Genomic DNA, 20,004 nt, shown 5'->3' on the forward strand with positions numbered 1-20,004 from the left:
TGTGTGCAGTCAAAGGGCTGCACAATCGTATGCCAGTAACAGGGCCATGGGGCGAGACTTCAAAGAAAGGGAGGGACTGAGCTGATCAGACAAGACCTTTTAGTTCAGAGGTTTCTCAATGTGAGCTTATAGACTTCTTTTGAAAGGAGAAAAACCTGTTAATAACACTTTTTAAATGCCAGTTTAAGCGAGGCAAAATGAAAGTGTTCAATTCAGGGCAATAGATCTATTGATCTACTATTACAGAGGAAGATTCTTGAGGATAGTATTGATTTATGAGATGAATTTGCACCTGTCTGAGCAGCGTTGGATAATGTTAATTTAATTAGGATTGGCTTGCTATAGTAAATGAACTTTTATTTAGTAGATACAGGAGGAGATTATTTATTCATTTACTAGCTTCCAAGCCTGTGTGGAAAGTAGTCGGTCTAAGTGTATGAAATCCTTTATTCCTAAGCAACTGTGGCAAAAATAATGCACATGTGGATTATTGCAGTTATCCTATTGCAAAAGCCTTATATTTTTTTTTAACTATATAAAGCAAACATAATTATGCAACACAACATATATTCTTAAAAAAAGTATTAACATCTAAGAAAGCTTTAAAACTTAGAATATCAAACAGTGAATTTAAACTGATCACCAAAATAGTATTTTCTTTCTCCATTTTTGTGTATAAATAACTATATGTGTATTTATAAATGAAAAAGCTAGCAAAGCTGGTTTGTGAAGATAGTAGTAGCTGCTTTTCATGGCAGATACTTAATAACAGGCACAAACCCACTGAAAAAGTGAGAATAGATTAACTGCAGGCCATTTCCATTTGATTTAATGAAGATTGTGTAAAATAATTCTTACATGTACATAGGCACACATACACAGGCAAAATAGCCATACACTGCTTTAGAAATAATTTGGAAGAAGTGCTTCAGGTGCTTTCACAGCTGACTTCTGCAGCTTCCAGATGTTCCGGGGAAAAATGGCTGCTTAAAGAGTTGCAGACCAGTGCTACATTTGTCTTTTTGGAACTGATTCTGGAACATTGCATTAGGGATGGATGGATGGATGGATGGATGGATGGATGGATGGGCGGGCGGGCAGGGCAGGGCAGGGCAGGGCAGGGCAGGGCAGGGCAGGGCAGGGCAGGCGGGCAGATTATAGATATCACTTATAGAGACTTCTGTCTTAGAATCTATACATTGGGCAAATTTGGGCTTGTTTGATAATAAAATTATAGGACTATATGACAAATGGCTCTTCATAGTTTTTTTTTTCAGAGAAATTTTAATATCTGCTAATGCAAATGTGAATTATTACAACAAAGCAGTGCTAAGAATGAACCATTTCATAATTTTACACTCCATGATTAATGTAAACAGAACTCCAGATTATTTATTTATATTAATTATCACTTTTAGTCATGAAGACTTTTGGCCTTTAGAAGCTGTGGTGAATGTAAATCCTTATAAAAATAGGGCTTCTGTTGAATAAGTGCTATGAAAGTGCGTACAGAAGGAACAGGCACACTTGTTATATCATTTTTAATATACTGTGTCCAGGATATACTGCTGTAAGGACATTTTCTGAATTGATCAATAATGACCATATGACTTAAGAAAATACTTATTTTCTTTTTAGGAGGATTTAAAGATAATCTGTATAATGGAATACAGAGTTAGAAATATCAAATGCTCACAACCTATAGTGATAATATCACTTATAACTGTTGGTTGGTAAAACAGTTTTAGTGGATTACAAAATGTTGTCTGTACCATCTGTGTCTGTAATACAGTGTTTCTCAACCTTGACAACTTTAAGACCTGTGGACTTCAACTCCCAGAATTCCCCAGCCAGCCTGGCTGGGGAATTCTGGGAGTTGAAGTCCACAGGTCTTAAAGTTGCCAAGGTTGAGAAACACTGCTGTAATATACAGTTGCTATACTGCCAAGAAAGATTCCAATGTCCCTTTGACATCATTTATCATCTAACAATTAAAGAATAGGAAGACTTGCTGAAGCCACCGGAAGTTAGACGTAAAATGTCAGGAATGTTAGATTGACTTCGCAGTTTTTAATATTTTGGCTTGCTTTTCTAAGCCTTTGCCAGAGGCTTCTGACAGAAAAAGATTAATGTTAATTAATTAAAACTTTGCCCTGATTACTACGGAATGCTTCAGAACAACCCACCAGTGAGACTGTGCTGTGATTTGCAGTACAAGAGAAGCCTTTGTCCAGTTTTATCAAATACCACATTTTTTATGAGCTGCTTGGCAGAAAAGCACAGCGGGTGTGCTAGAAATAGTCTATTCCATGTAAGGAAATAGCCTCAACAGAAGCATAGCGGCTGAGCGAAACAAGAACTTTCACTGAGGGTCTGGAAAGCGTACTTTGTGCAGTATAATCATCATTTTTTAAAAACAAAACCTTATCGTGAATTTCTATCAAGGAAGAGAGTTACTTAGCTCCTGTTTAAGAAAGTAACAGGGTTATTTGGTTATTATTATGGATGGATGCTGTTTCTTTCAGCCTCAGTTTCTAATTGGGTGGGCTGCGAGAGAATGGAATGATTTGTGTGATTTTGTAGAAACACCGTGCTTGCTTAGTCACTGAGCAATAGGGCTCATGTTCGCAGTAGCATCCTAAAATATATGTATCTCAGTAGTAATAGTGGTATTTGATAGTGTTTTCATAAGCACTTGCTTAGATTTTGTTCGGGTTTTTCCCCCTTTGAGTTGGAATGTCTAAGCTAGGCAATCAGACCTGCTTGGTTGTTGGGTGGGTGAGACCCAGACTGGAAAATTAAAAAACCAAGATCCTAGAAGAAGGCAGTAGCAGATCACTACTGTGGAAACTCTAGAAGTGTCAACGCAGCTACCAGGAGTTGAGTCCCTTCCCCCACCCCACTCCTATACCATGAAGCCCAGGGAAAGAAAACTTGAAGCAAGGGGCAAGTGCGTGACTGCTTTAGTTTTTAGTGAATAAATGTGCTCATTGCAGTGTAGGGCACAGATGAGCAAAGGATGCTCTAGTCCCTTTGATGATTGATTATGCTAGGATCTGTGCTTTCTTTTTTTTTTTTAATACACTTTATTAAATTTCAGTAAAGAATAAAATATAAGAAAATTATGAAGAAGAAAAGAATAAAAAGAGAAGAGATCAGAAAGGAAATACAAGAAAAGAAAAAGTAGGAAAAGAAAAAGAGATAATTTCCAACTTTAGTACAGGAATAGACATATGATACGTTCACCTCTTGCTCTAATGTTTAAAATGATAGGATCTGTGCTTTCCAGATATTAATTCTTGTCCCTTTGGGTACATTTTAGAAGGCTAGAGGAAAAAGAATATGTTAAAGAATCATTTTTCCTTATTTTCTCCCAATTCTACAGGAACAATGGCTTCATATTTTGAGGTTTAAGGTGAAATGTGTCCATAAAACATTCCAAAGTCCTTTTATTTTTGACATACACACATAACATGCCTCCTAGAAAAATTGCACTGCTGAAAGTCTGCATTTTTGTTCTCCATATTGTGGTACTGTGGTCTGGTGATGTCCTGTTGTCTCAGAAGGGATGCTAAGGGATTGTCTCTGAGCTGTAGCCCCCCCCCCATTATACTAAATTACAGTTTACAGTCTGCACTGAACATCTGTTTTTAATACTTAGATATATGAAATTGCTGAATTTGTAACACAATAGAGACATTGTAGAATTTTTGAATATTTCTAATAGAATTAGAATTTCATAGACTTATTGGACAATAAACATGGATATGATGTGAAGATGTCTAGATGAGCCTTAGGTTTTGTATGTTTTCCACTTCTCCGAGGTAGGAACCAGTTTGTGGAGGCTCACCTTTCACTATGAAAGGCCGTGGTGTATAAAATGCTACTATTGTATGCTGTATTCCAGTTTTATATTTTTATTTTTTTCCTCCTATTAAACAGTTTTTTTAAAAAAAACCTTGAATAAGCAAATAACTAATTCTTTATGAATCTAATGTTGATTGTTTTATTTCCTTGGTGGTTGTTCATGATGTTCAGATTCCTTTGATAAATGTAACAAGCTTTGTGTAAGAAAGGAATTATTAGGGGGCTCAAAGAGATAAGTCATGTTGGAACTTTGGGGAGGATTGATTCCAGATATATTGTAAGCTCATTCTGCCATAATGGGAAGAGCCATACGTATTTGTTTGCCAAGAAAAAAAAAACAGAAAAAAGCAAATTACTGTGAAATAACATCCTGGACCACCTTTGAAATGATAGTAAAAGGCCAGGGCACAGCTGTTAAACACATAGATGCTAAAGCAAAGTGGTTCCATTTATTTTCCAATCTTTTCCAGAACTTGGGAGTGTAGATAAGACATAGAACTCCATTTTCAGAAGAGTTGCTGAAACAAAGCAGCTGCATTCAACATCTTCTTTGAAAGACATCAATTTAACATACGTGAGACCACAAAACTAGCAGAATGGTCCATGAGCAGCAGGGATGGGTCAGTGATTCCTAGGTAGCATCTGCCTCCTTTGTCTCTTAAGGAAAGGAAGAGACATGGTCTTAGTTGTTCTGGCTGGTGCACACAGGAAGGGGTGTTTATGGGAGTAGCGTAGCTGCTGTTCAGCACCTTTCTAAATAGAGCACTTTTTCAGATCATGACAAAGAAGCAGTTTCTTATTTCCAAGTATTCTTTTTGATATTTCTTTTCTTTTTTCAAAGGTCCTGGAATCATGTCTGCAAACAAGGCTGAGACAGGAATAGCAGAATATTCTCCTCCAAGCCCAAGCCCATTGAAAAAAGGTAGCTCAATAAACTGGCCTTTCCCTGATAAAATAAAATCCCCAAGAACCGTCCGGAAACTTTCCATGAAGATGAAAAAATTGCCAGAACTCAGCAGGAAGCTCAGTGTCAAAGGAAATTCAAGCCATAATAGCTCAGACAATTCTTTGTTGCTTAAAAATAATTGCCCAGAGGTAAGCCATGCACCATTGGCTTCTTCTGGAAATGTAACGGCAGCTGCTAGCAGGAATGTTATAAGCCGGTATCATCTTGATAGCAGTGTATCTTCTCAACACAGCTACAAAAAGAAAAACAGTGGGACTTCCAAATCTTCCAGCAAAGGGGGCTACCTCAGTGATGGGGACTCACCTGAGCTTATAACAAAATCAGGGAAATATGCAGCTGAAAGCAGGGCTGGGAAAGGAAAGGAAGTATTCCCAGGCAATATGGGTAATAAATCAGAAATAGACATTGATGCTTTTAGACACTACACTTTTGCTGACCAACCCAAATGTTCCCAGTATATATCTGGACTCATGAGCATTCACTTCTATGGTGCAGAAGATCTGAAACCACCAAGGATGGACTCAAAAGATGTCTTCTGTGCAATTCAGGTAGATTCAGTAAATAAAGCAAGGACCGCCTTGCTGACTTGCAGAACAACTTTTTTGGACATGGATCACACTTTCAACATAGAAATAGAAAATGCTCAGCATTTAAAATTAGTGGTTTTTAGCTGGGAGCCCATGCCAAGGAAGAATCGGGTCTGCTGCCATGGTACGGTAGTTCTTCCTGCTCTTTTTCGAGTGACGAGGACTCATCAGTTGGCAGTAAAACTGGAGCCTAGAGGTCTTATTTATGTCAAGCTAACCCTTCTGGAACAGTGGGAGAACTCTGTCTGTGGAACAGATGGAGAACGAGAACCGATACTCTTTGGAGTTGATGCTCGGAAAGTTGTTGAGAAGGAAAATGAAGGTTTGATGGTGCCTCTCTTGATGAAGAAGTGCATTACGGAGATTGAAAAAAGAGGTTGCCAGGTAAAGAAATAAAGTTTGCCTCTGTCAATATTACATTGTTGTTGTGCTATATAGTTATTTAAATACAAAGAATGCAACATCTTGTAGTCCTTCATTTTCTTTGTTTGGACAGCTGACCATCATTATGGGCTTCATAACATTAGAGTACAAGATGCAGATGAATAAAAAGAATCAGCAACTTTTGAGAAGCCTGCAATCCTATTGTATTTGCTACATTTTAGGTGGCTGGCCTAAAATTCCAAACCTATAGTGTAATGGTGGCTTTTGTGTTTATAAAGACAGAAAATCTCAAATGAACAGGATGTAGGATATGAAAGTTGTAGTTAAACAAAACTGAGGGTAGAGGGCTTTTCTTGTAGGGTAACTTTATATGTTGCTTCTGTGGGAATTGTAGGCATTCTCCAAAATGTTGCCGCTATCACAGCAGGCTGTTGCATCATTCAGTCATAATAGGATTATTTGCTTTCACTTCAGGCAGTTTTTATCTGATTTTTCCCCCATCTCAAAGGCTCAGAGTTGTTGAAACCATGAAGCCCATTAGAATGATTTAAACCAACTCTCTTCTCTCTGCCTTCCTGAAGCTCATGGAAGGCCAACTGATTTTAAAAAGATATCTAACATGGTTATAGAAAATGTTTGGCATGAGATGTAGGAAATCTATTTTTCAGTATAACAGGTAGCTTGTTAGCCACCATGCCTTTAGAATCCCAGTGTGGATGCTTGATAGGATTAAGAAGATGCTCCTGGGCAGCCTTAAGGATAAAGGATATATTCAGAATATGCACATGACGGTTAAAAATATAAGTGGGTAAGAAGGTCCAGGAACACCCACAAACCCTACCCCAGTATTCAGTACATGGATACCACTGAAAATCTTTATGCATTAAGAGCAAGATTCCCTATTATGGGAAAGTTAAATGCCTTGTGTGTAGACCTTTAGTACTCAGGTTGTAAGAACAGTCAGATTTTCAACATGCTTTACCTTGTCCCTTAACCCACGATAATGTAGTGCTTTTAAAGACCATTAATCTAGCAATTTCCAAAAGGGGATTGAAAAAATAACAAAAGACTAGCAAATACATTGTGGTGTGAGCTTTGTGGACTAGGTTCTGGGGGAAAATGTAATAAATGAGTTAATATTTAAAGTACCATAATACTCTTTGGTATTTAATGTTGATAACTAAAGCTTTTTTGTACTGCTTTAGTTTAGATTACAAAAGAATTGTTTATCCATTTCTCCATTTGTTAGAGAAAATGTAATCCTGAAGTTCAAGTAGCATGTAAACATATAGTTCTGGTTTGGATTCTACCACTCTAACAGGATGCTTTTAGATGAGAAATATTTGGATTTTAAAAAAATTAATACCAGATATATTCAGCATCTGACTCCTATACATTGCATCATGCAGTAATGATGCTTTGTCCTATAACTGAAATAACATTCATTTGTATTAATGGTGCGTCCAAAAGAGTGTTACATATAGTTTACACATGAGGTGCTATTGTTATTAAATTTCTATTCTACCTTTCCATTAAAAGTGCTAAGACAATACAGCTTTTGAAATTGCCTTCTGAAAAAACTCTTAGGGATTAATTCTACGTTTGCTATGAAAGAAGCAATGACACTCTTTCACAGTATGATTTACAATTTTGTTTCTTTTCGTCTGAAAGTATGTTGGTCCATTCCTTAAGGCATATTTATTAAACTTTGTGGGTTTCTAATCAGAAGAGCCTTTTAAATAAGTTTTACTGCTAGCAAATTGTCTGGCATAAGATTTCTTGAGGGCTACATGATATTTGGTTATACTCCGTGCAGAAGGAAATCTTTGCTTCTATAAAAACAGACAAATCATCTCTGTAAGTCCAAGTTGCAATAAATGCATCACCAAAATTGAATTAATATAATTAATTTATTATTAAGAAGACAATGTACACGGTGTTCCTTTTTCCATTTTGCCCCAACAATAACCATGTCAGGTGTGGTGGGTTGAGAGATAAAGACTGAGTTTGTATATTGTGGTAAGCCATGGCTTGTTTAAGCCATGGTTTGTTTAACCTCAGTTTATTAACCCACAAATGTCTAGTTTTGCACAGCACACTAATCCATAAACCTTGTTTTACAGCTCATAACACTTTAAGAATGGGGAAGGGACCATCCTCATTTCAGGAGGCAAGCTATTCCACAGTAAATGTCTGTCTCCAAGAAAGTCCCTCCAGGATCCTCTTCCTTGACTTCTTGGGGAGGAATTCTAATAGAGTAGGCAGGCAGACTCTACTAGGTTAGACAATGCTGAAGGTAAGGAGGACCTGAGCCATTAGGGTGATGAAAGGCATCTTGAACTGAATGTGAAGTCACTCAGTAAGCTTCTGTGGCTGAATGTGGGTGAACATGGGTTTCCCCTGTCCTGTTATAACACTGTATTCATTACAATTAAAATAGCTATCACCCCTCCATAAACCACATTTGTTTAGCACAGTCAATATACTTTATGCAACGTGGATAATCTTGCTTCCTTTTTCTGGTAAAAGACTTATTTCATACTAATGATACAGGTTGGCTTCCAGTCCTTTTAGAGTCTTTCATGGACACCTTGATACATTAAGCGTATTTAAAATTGTATTTCTGTTGGATATTTGGTTTATAGTTTAATACTCATTGAACTAAATGAGGTTGCTCTGGTAAGGTTTATATTTTGTTTCTAGGTTGTAGGGCTGTACCGTTTATGTGGGTCAGCAGCTGTGAAGAAAGAGCTCCGAGAGGCATTTGAGAAGGATAGCAAAGCAGTTACTCTCTGTGAAACTCAGTACCCAGATATAAATGTGATTACAGGTAAGAAATTTGCTTTTTACAGAAGGGATAAATCAATGCTCGGAATGTCATTAGGGTTTTTATTGTGTACTGTATTGTATAAGCAAATCCTGAAAGTAGTTTTTAACAAATAATGTCCTAAAAGTGAGCCTTTTGAACTGGCATCTGCCTGCTATGGTAAGCTTGTCACTAATGCAAGCTGAGGATATTTTTATCTTTGTAAGACCAATACTGTCATTTTTGTTCTAGATTCTAGAATCAGTTTTGTTCTAGATCAGTGCTGGCCAGGGAATTCTGGGAGTTGAAGTCTACATGTCTTTGAGTTGCCACGGTTGAGAAACACTGTTCTAGATTCTAGTCAATATATGAGTGGAACCTGAGCACGGGCAGAGTGACCTGAGCCTGGGAGGTGCTTTATTGTAGCATTATCTGCTTTTAGTATATTCACAGCTTAACAAAAAAGTGTGTAAAATTATTGTTTAACAGTTTCCGCATCTTGATGAAAAGGGTAAATCGGCTGTAAGATCCTTGTGAACACATTTTTTTAATGGAGAAAATTGGGATTTGTTCATTTTTTTAAATGAGAGCAGAAATTCTAAAGGCACGAACCAATGAATCTTCAGATTTCAACTGCTAACCCCCAGTACACAGATGAGAAGCTTGTCTGTACAGGTAGTTCTTAACTTTCTACCACAGTTGGGATGGGAATTTCTGTCACTAAGCAATGCAGTTGTAAAGCACAATGTCATGTGACCGCATCACTTAGCAATTGCAATTTCTGGGTTGTTGTAACCCCAAGACACGCGTGTCATTAAGTGGGAAGAGGTGGGAGCCCCAGGTAAGGAGCACAGGGGTGTTGTGTGGTGGGGGAGGCCTGGAAGGGCCGGCGCAGGCTGCACATGAGTTGGGGAAGGAGGGTGCTTCGGTGCAGCACAAGCTCAGGAAGGCCAAGGAAAGAATATGCTGCAGCTCACAGGCTGCTTAGCATGCTGCAGCTTTGGGGCCACAAGCTTTTTGCAGCCCCAGAGCCATGGCATGCCAGGAAGCCCCTTTGCGCTGTGCAAAGCCCAGCCCCAGCAAAAAGCCCCAGAGCCACAGCACATCAGGAAGCCCCTTTGTACTGCGTGAAGCCCACCTGGTGCAGCAGCACGGCGCAAAGGCACCACACCCCAGGAAGCTCCAACAGCGCAGCGCAAAGCCACCATGCCCCAGGAAGCCCCAGCTACCCCAGCCCAGTAACTGAGGCTATCTAAGCCAGGTTTCATGAGGAAACCACCGTGCGCAACCTGGGGAAGAAAGCCTTGTGTAGCCAGCAGCTGCCTCGCGAGGGCCAGGGCAGGCATGCCTCATCAGCAGTCAGAGCAAGAAGATAGGGAAGGTCAGCTGGGGCGGTGTAGCACAGAGCGGCAGGGGACCCAAAGGGCATAGATGGGAGAAGATAGGCAGGTGGGGGAAGTTGAAGCACCGCTGCAGTTGTAAGTACAGGTGGGCTGCCAAGCGCCTGAATTTTGATCACCGCGAGGGCACTGCAACAGGCATAACTTTGGGGACTAGTCATAAGTTCAGCGCCACTGTAACTTCGAACGGTCGCTGAACGAATGGTCGTAAGTTGAGGAGTACCTGTACATAGCTTACCTATTACATATGTATAGCCTTTGCTTTTTTCACCCAAGGCTCTAGCTTCAGACTGCTTAAAGTGCGCATGGTAGACTTAGCTGAAGAGGAGAAAAGGTGGCTGCTTTAGGGCTCCAATTAAGTGCTGTGGCTGTTTCCTCGGACTATTTCCCAGTGTCTCACAACGTGGAACCCAGTTCCAAACTGAAAAGTGACTGAGGGAGGTAGCTGCACACATAGGTTTGTTCAATTTTCTTTTTGCAGCTAGGAAATGAGCTTGCTCTAGTGAACAAAGAAACAATATAAATTCTCTTCCATTCTCTTCTGTTTGAAACCAATGTAAGCTTTGTGTAAATCCAGAACTATTTTGCTCAAGAAGTTCTTGGAGCTATGAATCAATGGGAATACTGGAAAAGCTCTGAGAACTTATTTCATATCTAGCAATAAGGATAGAATTTATTATTTCTCTGAGATGCTTAACATATAAGCTACATGCACACTGAAAAGTAATTCATGTTCATAGTACCTATTGCCTTATAAATCAGAAGGGGGAAATTTAAATAATCCTATTCCATATTATGACCCAAATAGCTTCCCTATCCTGTGCAATAAGTTTGCATAAATCTTATTTAAATATTTATTGTACCTGAATCTATGCAGTGGTACATTTGTTTCAAGAAAGTGTACATTCTTTGTTTCTTATGCAAGAAAGTTAATTATTTCTGCCATTTGAAATTTCAGATGGAGTACCATTGCTTATGTATCTCAGAAATTTTCAAGAGGTTTTAGAGAGCTCATAGGTGTGCAGAAGTTCAAAAGGTCTTGGTGGGGGAAACATCTCAGTAGGATTTTGCCTCCCAGAACAACTCAGTGAGGACTGAGTATGCACAGTAGTAATGAAAAGTGGATACATGTGCAGGCAAGAAACAGATGGAGGATCTGCAACCCTGAGCAGCAGAACTCTGCCCAGCAACATTTTGTTACACGTTCTAAGCATCATCTCCTATATAGATGAATAGAAATATCTTCCTTGGGATACCATCTTGAGTCATCTGCTAAATTTCCTTCATGTTTTTACATTGTCACGGAGTTGAATAAAATGTTCATAGCTTCCTTTTTATGGAAAATTCCTGTTTTACTCTTCTTGGGTGACAAGAAGATCTCAAGGGTGGAATTTCCTGTGGGATGGGCAGTTTCAAGCAACATTGTTTGAATTGCAGCTGTTTTGGAATTAGAAAGTCTCTTGTAATCTTGCCCCTTTTAGTTTGAGCTGTCGCAGCTGCTTTTACTTATATGCACAGACTTTGCATTGTAGTGCTCTCCATAATGAAAAGAGGAGTTTTGCTGACTTAGAACAAGCATTAATCCTTGGAACCAGTATCCTATTTCCACCAGTGGCCAGCCAATTGCTTGTGGGAAGTCTATACACAGCACTTCTAAGGAACAGACCATGCTCCTTGCACATCCTTAGCCTCTGTTCACCTCTGAACATGACAGAGTGGTTAGACATGTAGCTAATAACTCTTGGTATATAAGACTTTTTAAAAACCCCTGTAGTCTAATGGTCATAATGTAATCTGTGAGGGTTACTGCAGTTATTTTGGCCCTTTAAAACTGCAACATAAAAAGAAAAAAGAAAATTGGTCCAGTCCAATGTCAACATGTCCCTACAGCCTTCAGAAGTAAAACAAAGAAATCAACACTCATGGCAGATGGTTTTTCATCCTTATATCAAAATATGACTTTGTAGCTGAGAATGGGTGAAAATACCACATGTTTTCTGTCTGCCACACATATTGAAGTGCCTGAATGCTTAATACATAAGACTACTAAATTTTTAATCTTCAAAGCCCATTACCTATGATTTATTTTGGGCATGTAGCAATGCAAGGATAGTTTTCTGTCTTGTAATAGCAAGAATAGAGACTGGAATCAGCTGCAGAGTTTCATGTCCTAGAAACCTCAGCTTTCAAGTTTAAAAAGATACCTCTCAGTCATCATTAATCTTAGTTTCCAAACAGCACCTGTTGAAAGCTCAGAAACTGGAGGGAGTTGACTTTATTATTTATTTGTCATAGCGAGTGGAGTTCTGCTCTTTGGTGAGAATGCCAAGCAATCAGACTTTTCCCATCTTCAAAGCTGCAGAGATCCCCCCCCCCCAGTTTCCACCATTCCCTAATATCAGAGCTGGAAAAAAAAGGGGGGGCATGGATTGTTCAACAGCTGCTTGGCTAATGCACAAATGCCTCTGCCTTAGGGGCCAAACTGATAAACTCCCCATCCAACCTTTTCTGTTTTGGAATAGGATCATTAGTAATGGAATTTACTTGAGTACTGTAAATTCTGCTCTGTGGGTGGCAGAGTTTTTGTTGGCATTGCTCATGTGGGGCCCCTTCTCCTGACTGTTTCCAGTAGAAAATGCTCATGAGATGCTTGGTAGGAGGGAAGAGACGACACCTTGATTTTTTGGGTTGGTCTTTGAGGCTAATTTTAAAAATCCCTCTAATTTAAAAAAAAACAAACCTAAGCATTGAAACATACCAATTGTACTGGAAAAACGAGAAATCTAGATAAGGACTAATAGTCATGAAGATGACTAAGGCGTCACCCTACAATTCCTTCAAGATCCTGGTTACTTTTTGTTTAAGGTCTCAGCTTTCTAGACACTTTCTTGGAATTGCAGAGGTGTCTGTAGGGGTAACAAAAAAGTAAAGATGGTGGTCTTAGCAGCATGATCTAAAGCTTATCCCTTTCTACATGTATGTGTCGACCCACATTCAAAAGGGGTGGGGTTTCAATTGATATTTTGATTTTTTTTTTTTACTCCTGCAGATGCCACTAGAAGTGTAATAAAAAAGCTAGAAGTGTGCCTTGTAAAAACAAACATATGGCTCTTTGGGTGCCTAAGGTGGCACCAGATAATGAATCCTGTTCTTAGAATATGTCTCTAACTGACTTGGGCGAGTAAAAGGGAAGAAAATATCTCTGCTATCTAATTAGAACGAATTCTGCTGGGGAAGGGATATTTTAATGTCTACATTTGTAAAGGTTAGGCTGGATTAGGGTTTTTTTTTTGCCCGCTATCTTAGGAGGGCTTTGAAGCAGCAGATCAAGCAGTAGCTTCTGGGCATTGAGGAAGGTCTCTCAAGGGGCACTTTGCTGAAAGAGAAGCATCTTGTTAAGTGATTTGCACAACCCTTATAAATAAAGTAATGGCCATTGTTCTTGGTACCAGTCTTTTGCCAAAACTTCAGAATTCCTCTTCATTGAAACACCACTTTCCATTTTCCTTTTAAAGTCAAAGACCATGGAAGTTCATTGACCATTTTCCCAAGACTTTGTCTCAAAGCATTATTTTGTTGCTCTTTTGAAGAACTATTCTGTTGGTCAGGAAATGCACATTTAATTATCAAACCTTGACTCAGAAATGCTTCTGTGGCTGGCACTGGCTTACATACAGTGAAATGCACATGTCATTTAGAATAATGTGCCTTAGCAAATTTAGCAGCTGGCTGATTTCTGATATTTCTGCATCATGTCTGCTTCCAGCCATGTGAACTCTCTTGTAGTAAAGCATATCATATAGTTGACAGCTCAGTGGGTTAGAAAAATGAGAAATTAATGAGGTGGATTGGAGAAGTATGTGTTTTCTGGTTGCTGCCTATATTAGTTCTGTGCCAGCGATGGTTAGAACAAGAAAAATAGAGCTGTCAGGAGATGCCAGTCCATAAAAATAACTGCCCTCTCTTAAAGGCCTTGGTTAGTAAAAGGAGATGGTGGAAGGTCAGAGGGCTCGTAACTTACTTTGTAGAGGAATGAAACAAGAGAAAGTGTTTTGAAAAGACCAGGTGACTTGATTGCATAGCTCAGTGTTGATTCTGTTAAAAGACATTCTAAAAGTGCCTTCCTATTGAACACTTTTAAAAATATATAGCAGGCTCCTTTCCTCTTTCTTAGGTATTTTATGCTGTCTGCAAAGCAACTCCTTTGCTAGCAAGGTGGTAGAACTCTCCCTTGACTAGTTCCCCTCCAGTCTTCAAAATATCCCAGCCCAGATGTGTTATTTACATGCATCAGATTCTCTGCATTTGATTCTGCTCTTGATTTAGGACTTTCCTAAACTGGCATCATCTAAACCAGTGTTTCTCAACCTTGGCCACTTGAAGATGTGTGGACTTCAACTCTCAGAATTCCCCAGCCAGCCATGCTGGCTGAGGAATTCTGGGAGTTGAAGTCCACACATCTTCAAGTGACCAAGGTTGAGAAACACTGATCTAAACTTTTGAATTATGGTATGTCTGGGAATTATCAGGTTGAGGAAAGGCTGGTTTAGGGTGCTGCTTTGTGGACTACTTGACTTGAAATATTTATAGAAAAAAGCAGCCTTCTGGCCTGCAAGATTCTGAGGGTGACCCTGAAATTATTTGGTCCTTGGGGCTTTTTGAATCCCCCTTTCTATGAAGAGTAGAAATGGAGCCCCTTGCTTTACTCTTAAAAATTCTGTTTTTAACAAAGTCTTCAATTAACACAGTTCACATTACAGTTGGGTCATAGGGCAGGATTTGTGGTAGGCACACTGAGGCTTGCAACAAGTCTTGCTTTGTTAAGAAACATTCAGCAGTGATATTTCTGTCATGGTTTGGGGATTAACAAGGCCTTTATTTGGCAGATACTTAAATTGGTATCTCAGCTTCCTACTTTCAGCTCTTTGTTTTCATTCTCCGTTAAACGGTACTATTTATTAAGGCACAGCATATGTTCAATGGGTTGCATGAATAAAATGAAAGCAAAGCAATTAAAATCTGAGCTTAGGTTTTAATAGTTCATGAAAATGATGTATCTGTTTTTGTGCCTTGATATTTTATAGCACAAAATGTAGTATGGGATTGGAGAGATTCCTGAAATAAATAGAATGGTGTAGCTTAAGCTACACAGGCGTAGAGATTGTGTTGGTTTGCCTAGGATGGTGGTGAGCAATGTTGGAGAGGGTCAGAAGGTGCAAGTCAGCTGCTCAGCCCTTCAAGTAAGCATAGGATGCCATCTAGTAATATTGAAAAAGCAATCAATAAATTCAATTTATTTTGATCAAAAATCAGAAACAATTTTTTTTAAAGGATAAAGGGACATTTAGACATCAGACAGCTGTAAAAAGCAGCCTGAAGAGACCCAGGGGACCATATTGCTCAATAGAACCTAGGGCATTTGGTTAGTGATATTGACAGCTGTCTCAAAACTTGGCAACCTTTACATGTAATAAAAGTGTTCTTGTCAGATCAAAGAAAAGTAACATAACATTCATGGTGTGATAGCCAAGAAAAGATGAATTCTCCCCTAAATCAAGAACTCCTTTCAAACAACAGTAGGACAGTAGGCAAAGAGTTAGGCCAATATTTTATCTGACTGAAGTGTTTTCTGCTTCCACCAAGAACTATTTCTTAATGTAAGGGAACAATCAAAGTAATATGGTAAATTTTTAGCTTGATAAGATCTATTCTGCAATTTCCAACCTTTGGAGGAGGGAAGTAGTTGTGTGTATGTATGTATGTATTTACTCAATTTGTACATCTGCCCATCTCAAACACATGACTCTGGGTGGCTAGCAATGATTAAAAACAAAATAAAAACATTATAACAAATCAATAAATAACATGCACTGCAGCCAAGATAAAAAAACTAACCAACCACAATTAACATAAGCATGATATGGGCTCAGCTGTACTGTACCTCCTTTTACTTTCAGCTACTTTATTGTTTTACTTTCAGGAACTCTGCTGCTTGGGTTTGAGTGTCTCAGTATAACATAGGACAGTACTGTACTTTCATTTCTGTGCTACAAGTTCTGCTGATATGGTAAATGATGATTGAGACACAAGAATGAAATCCTTCTTGTACTGTCTTTTCATGACCTCCAGGTTTTGTTGCACTACAGTACTCATCATCTCCAAACAACATGGCCAGATATAAGATTTATAGTCCAACAACATCTGAATATTTAAATTGGGGGAAATGGAAATAGACTAGGGGTATAAAACCTCCTTCAGCTGAGGGTTACACATGGCATTTGAGTGCCCTCCTCCAAAGAAAACAAAATTTAATGGAAATTAGATTAACCAAATCCAGTACATATGACTACTCCACATGTAGTTAATAATTTCTAACTTCTGTTAAATTAAAAATTATAATTCGTTGCAATTTTTGAAGATCATGTCCATGGTTTGAGAGGGACTGCATCTAATGCAGGAATTGTTGGTTATGCACTAGAGCGGGCCTGCACGACTTGTAGAGAAGAAAGGGCCAGGCTGATAAATGAAAAATAATCATGGACTGCAAAGGAATAGCTGGTACACTGATCAGCTGTTTGGCAGTTAGCAGAGTGGCAGCGGTGCTGGAGCTGGTGGTGTTGGTGAGGCTTGGAGGTATTGGAGGCACTCAGCAGCAAGTCTTTTGAGATGGCAGTGGCAGATCTTTCCTAGGAGTAGTGACATTTGGCAGCAGTGAATGTATGGAGTTTTTAAAAAACATCAGTGAGCTGCCCAAGGCTGGTTGGTGGGCTGTGTATTGTGCAGTCCTGCACTAGAGGAACCAGAATAGATGGGGTGCATGTGAGGGGAGGGGAGTTAAGACTTTGCAACAAGGAGGGGGGCAAGCAGCTTTGTCCTGAATGTCCAGTTCTGAAGATACTAAAATTTTGTTTTAAATGGCATGACACAGTGGAATTAATATATGTAAATAACAATCAGTAGAATATTTGCAACAGTTCTGAGCTGGGGAAGAGGAAAACCTGTACTTGCTTGTAGTAGTGACTACTATGATGCATTATATTTAAAATACTTTGATAATAAAATGTTGTGTTATTAGAATAAAAAGTGATGTAATGCTATGACTGCTGTTCCTAATGAATTTATATTATATTGATGTCAGCATTTCCTTTAAGGAGCACACAATGTAGATAGAATAAAAGAAACAAGAGTTAACATTCATATTTGAAAATGATTTTCAGAATTGAGAATCATAATAATTTGCCATGTATATATCCAAGATCCCCAATTCTGAGATAATTTCTGCATGAGCACTACTAGTTGTCCTGCTGAAATGTGACTTTCTGATAAATTCATTACATTTTGTTTGCTCTGCATGTTTTATTAAGGTGTCCTCAAAGATTATTTAAGGGAGTTGCCTTCTCCATTGATAACCAAACAACTTTATGAAGCAGTGTTGGATGCCATGGTGAAAAAACCTTTGAAAATGACAGCAAATGGATGTGAAAATGATTCTAATGATTCAGAATATACAGTGGCTCTTTTGGATTGCCTGCCAGAAGTTGAGAAAGTAAGTATTGTTGGCCCATTGATCTAGTGCATGGCTTTAGGAGTATCACATCTCTTTCTCCCTCCTTCTTTCCCTCTTTGAGAATAAAACTTTGACGTGACTTTCGCCTGACTTCAATTAAGTAGGCTCAATGGATTGATTCACAAGATGTTAGACTACATCAGGGATTCTCAATGTTTGTGATACCATGATCTCCTAAAATGATAAATGCATTTGTGTAGCCCCACCCCCCATGAATAACACTAATGATTTCATTAGAGTTAGGGTTCAGCAAGAAATAAATATACCATTTATTTTTAATAATTAACATTTAATCTCTATGTCACATAAAATGACGATAGAACCTTAAACCTTTATAAATAAAAACTTTTCATTGAAATAATAAATGAATGACATGTAAAACCTTATTTTTTAATAGGAATGATGAATTTGGTTAATTTTGCATCATTAGTCACTCTCAGTTCGTGTTCTACATTTGTTTTGGATTGATTTTTGCTTTTTATAGCAGCAATTGTAGAAAATGAGGACTCTGCTGCCAGCTTGTTGAGGGAACAAATTCTGACAGTGATCTGGACTTGCATGCCCATTGCTGGAGCCCTGTCAGAATTTTCTTTGGCATTGCTTGTACAAACCAGCTGTTGACTTGCCAGGCAGAATGACAAGAAGAACTGCCAGTGATCCAGCCTTGCACGTGTAAGCCATCAAACTATATTCAAAGCTTTGCTTTATGCTTTGCTTGGGCAAGTTGTCTGCCAGCTTGTCCAGGCAGAATGTGGGAGCAAGTTCTGGTAGTAACTCAACTTTGTAAATGTAAGCCATTAGGTTTGCAAAGTCACTCTGTTAAGGAGATTTGTTGGAATTGTTCCATAACCAAGCTAGTCTATATGCTATAGCAGGATATGGGACATGTCCTTATAGACCCAGCGTGAAACTTGCATGCAGTTGCACTGAAAGAAGGAACATTCAGGCATTCCTTTAGAAAGATTCACCAGCCTGCCTAACCCTAATCCTTCTGAACCCTCAGTGTGTTGTTAAATTGTACTTGTTAAGGAGAAGGGAATTAAAGGAAGAGATATGAACAGTGAGATTTTGGGGTTTTCCCTTACTGCTGTTGTCTGATGCCAGCTAAAGGTAAACAGCTATATAACCATTCTTCTCCTTGAACTATTTGCTGCTGCAACTCCAGAAAAAACGGTACAGCATGCTGGCTGGGGAATTCCTGGAGCTGAAGTCCACACATCTTGAAGTTGCCAAGGTTGAGAAACACTGACCTAAAGCCATTTCCCCTCACTCCTTTAGGCTGATTGCAGCAGGTGATCCTGTTTGTGCAGCCTCTTTCAACTCTGTTGCTAAGCTTATTCATTGCCAAAAATCACAGCTTTTCTTTGTATTTCCATGCCTTCACCCAGCAGATCCCATGTAATAAGCAAAGGAAATCACATGAAAGGGACCATGTGCCTTTAAGGGCTCCTGCTTGGCATTTCTCATCAGGAGTCCAAAGTGGGGCAGGCCTTGTGAATTCAGATTGGAGGGCATTTATCCTGGACAGTGTGGGGAGGAAAGACTTGTTATGCATGTGCAAAGCAATCAAATGATCAGATCAGTTTGGAGGTAATAATTCGATCCAATGAGTTGCTTAAATCCAACCTCCAAATCACATCTTTGCACTGCCCTATAATACCAAAGGATATAATTCAAGCTTGTGGTAGAAACAAATGGTTTTAAAGCAAAGTAGAACACAGTGAATATTCAACAAATATTATTAAAAATAATGCTATTAATTTGGTAATAATAATAAATTTATTACATTTATGTGCTGCCTGACTCCCTTTGAGTCTGAGTGGTAAGTTACTATACACAAGCCTTTTCTCCTGGCAAGCTACCATTTTCAGGCACCCCTACCTTAAATATGCTGCTTAATTAATTTTATACGCTGTCATAATATGCCAAAGTACAATGTGGAAACTTAACCTTCTGTCAAGGAGAATTCAGTGAAGGGAACCAGCTGTACCCTTTTATGGGCAGACAGCTAGACAAAGGAAACATTTTTTTAGCAGAGTTGCTTCCCTCAAATCTCACAAAAAGGTGGTTTTATTTATCATCAGCATCTTTCCCATTCTTTTTGATGATGCTTTGACTTTAACCCTAGACATGGTTACTTGACAATACAGTCCTCTTTCTGAGTAATTTTGGTTATGATAGGGCAGTTCATAAACTCTTGCTTTCAGCTGATAAAGACTAAGGGGCTATCTTGCTTAATAAATAGCAAAAATACTCTGGAAGTTGATTAAATTTTCTTCCAGCTTTGCAGTGGAATGCCAACATAGATTTTATATCTGCTTTCACTAGGATAGTACCTTAAAAAAAAAGAGCGACAATTTATTCACCAGGCAGTCTTAAAGATCTGCAATAGCTGTTGCAAATAAAGAACTATATACTGTACAATA

At 38.7% G+C, this 20,004-nt stretch overlaps 1 protein-coding gene across 2 annotated transcripts in view; it reads left to right on the forward strand.

Annotated features, from left to right (window-relative positions):
* Positions 1 to 20,004, forward strand: part of SYDE2 (synapse defective Rho GTPase homolog 2) — a 46,803-nt gene that overhangs the window by 17,768 nt on the left and 9,031 nt on the right. For both annotated transcript variants that reach the window (XM_007437562.3, XM_088153328.1), the window contains exons 3-5: positions 4,709 to 5,805; positions 8,509 to 8,635; positions 17,376 to 17,557. In XM_007437562.3, coding sequence (XP_007437624.2) covers positions 4,709 to 5,805; positions 8,509 to 8,635; positions 17,376 to 17,557 — 1,406 coding nt within the window. The remainder of the gene's footprint in view (positions 1 to 4,708; positions 5,806 to 8,508; positions 8,636 to 17,375; positions 17,558 to 20,004) is intronic.

This window comes from Python bivittatus, unplaced genomic scaffold (genome assembly GCF_059951505.1).
Source record: "Python bivittatus isolate LINGU-HERP-01145 unplaced genomic scaffold, Pbiv_v1 ctg000700_np1212, whole genome shotgun sequence".
In the NCBI taxonomy this organism is placed as follows: Eukaryota; Metazoa; Chordata; class Lepidosauria; order Squamata; family Pythonidae; genus Python; species Python bivittatus.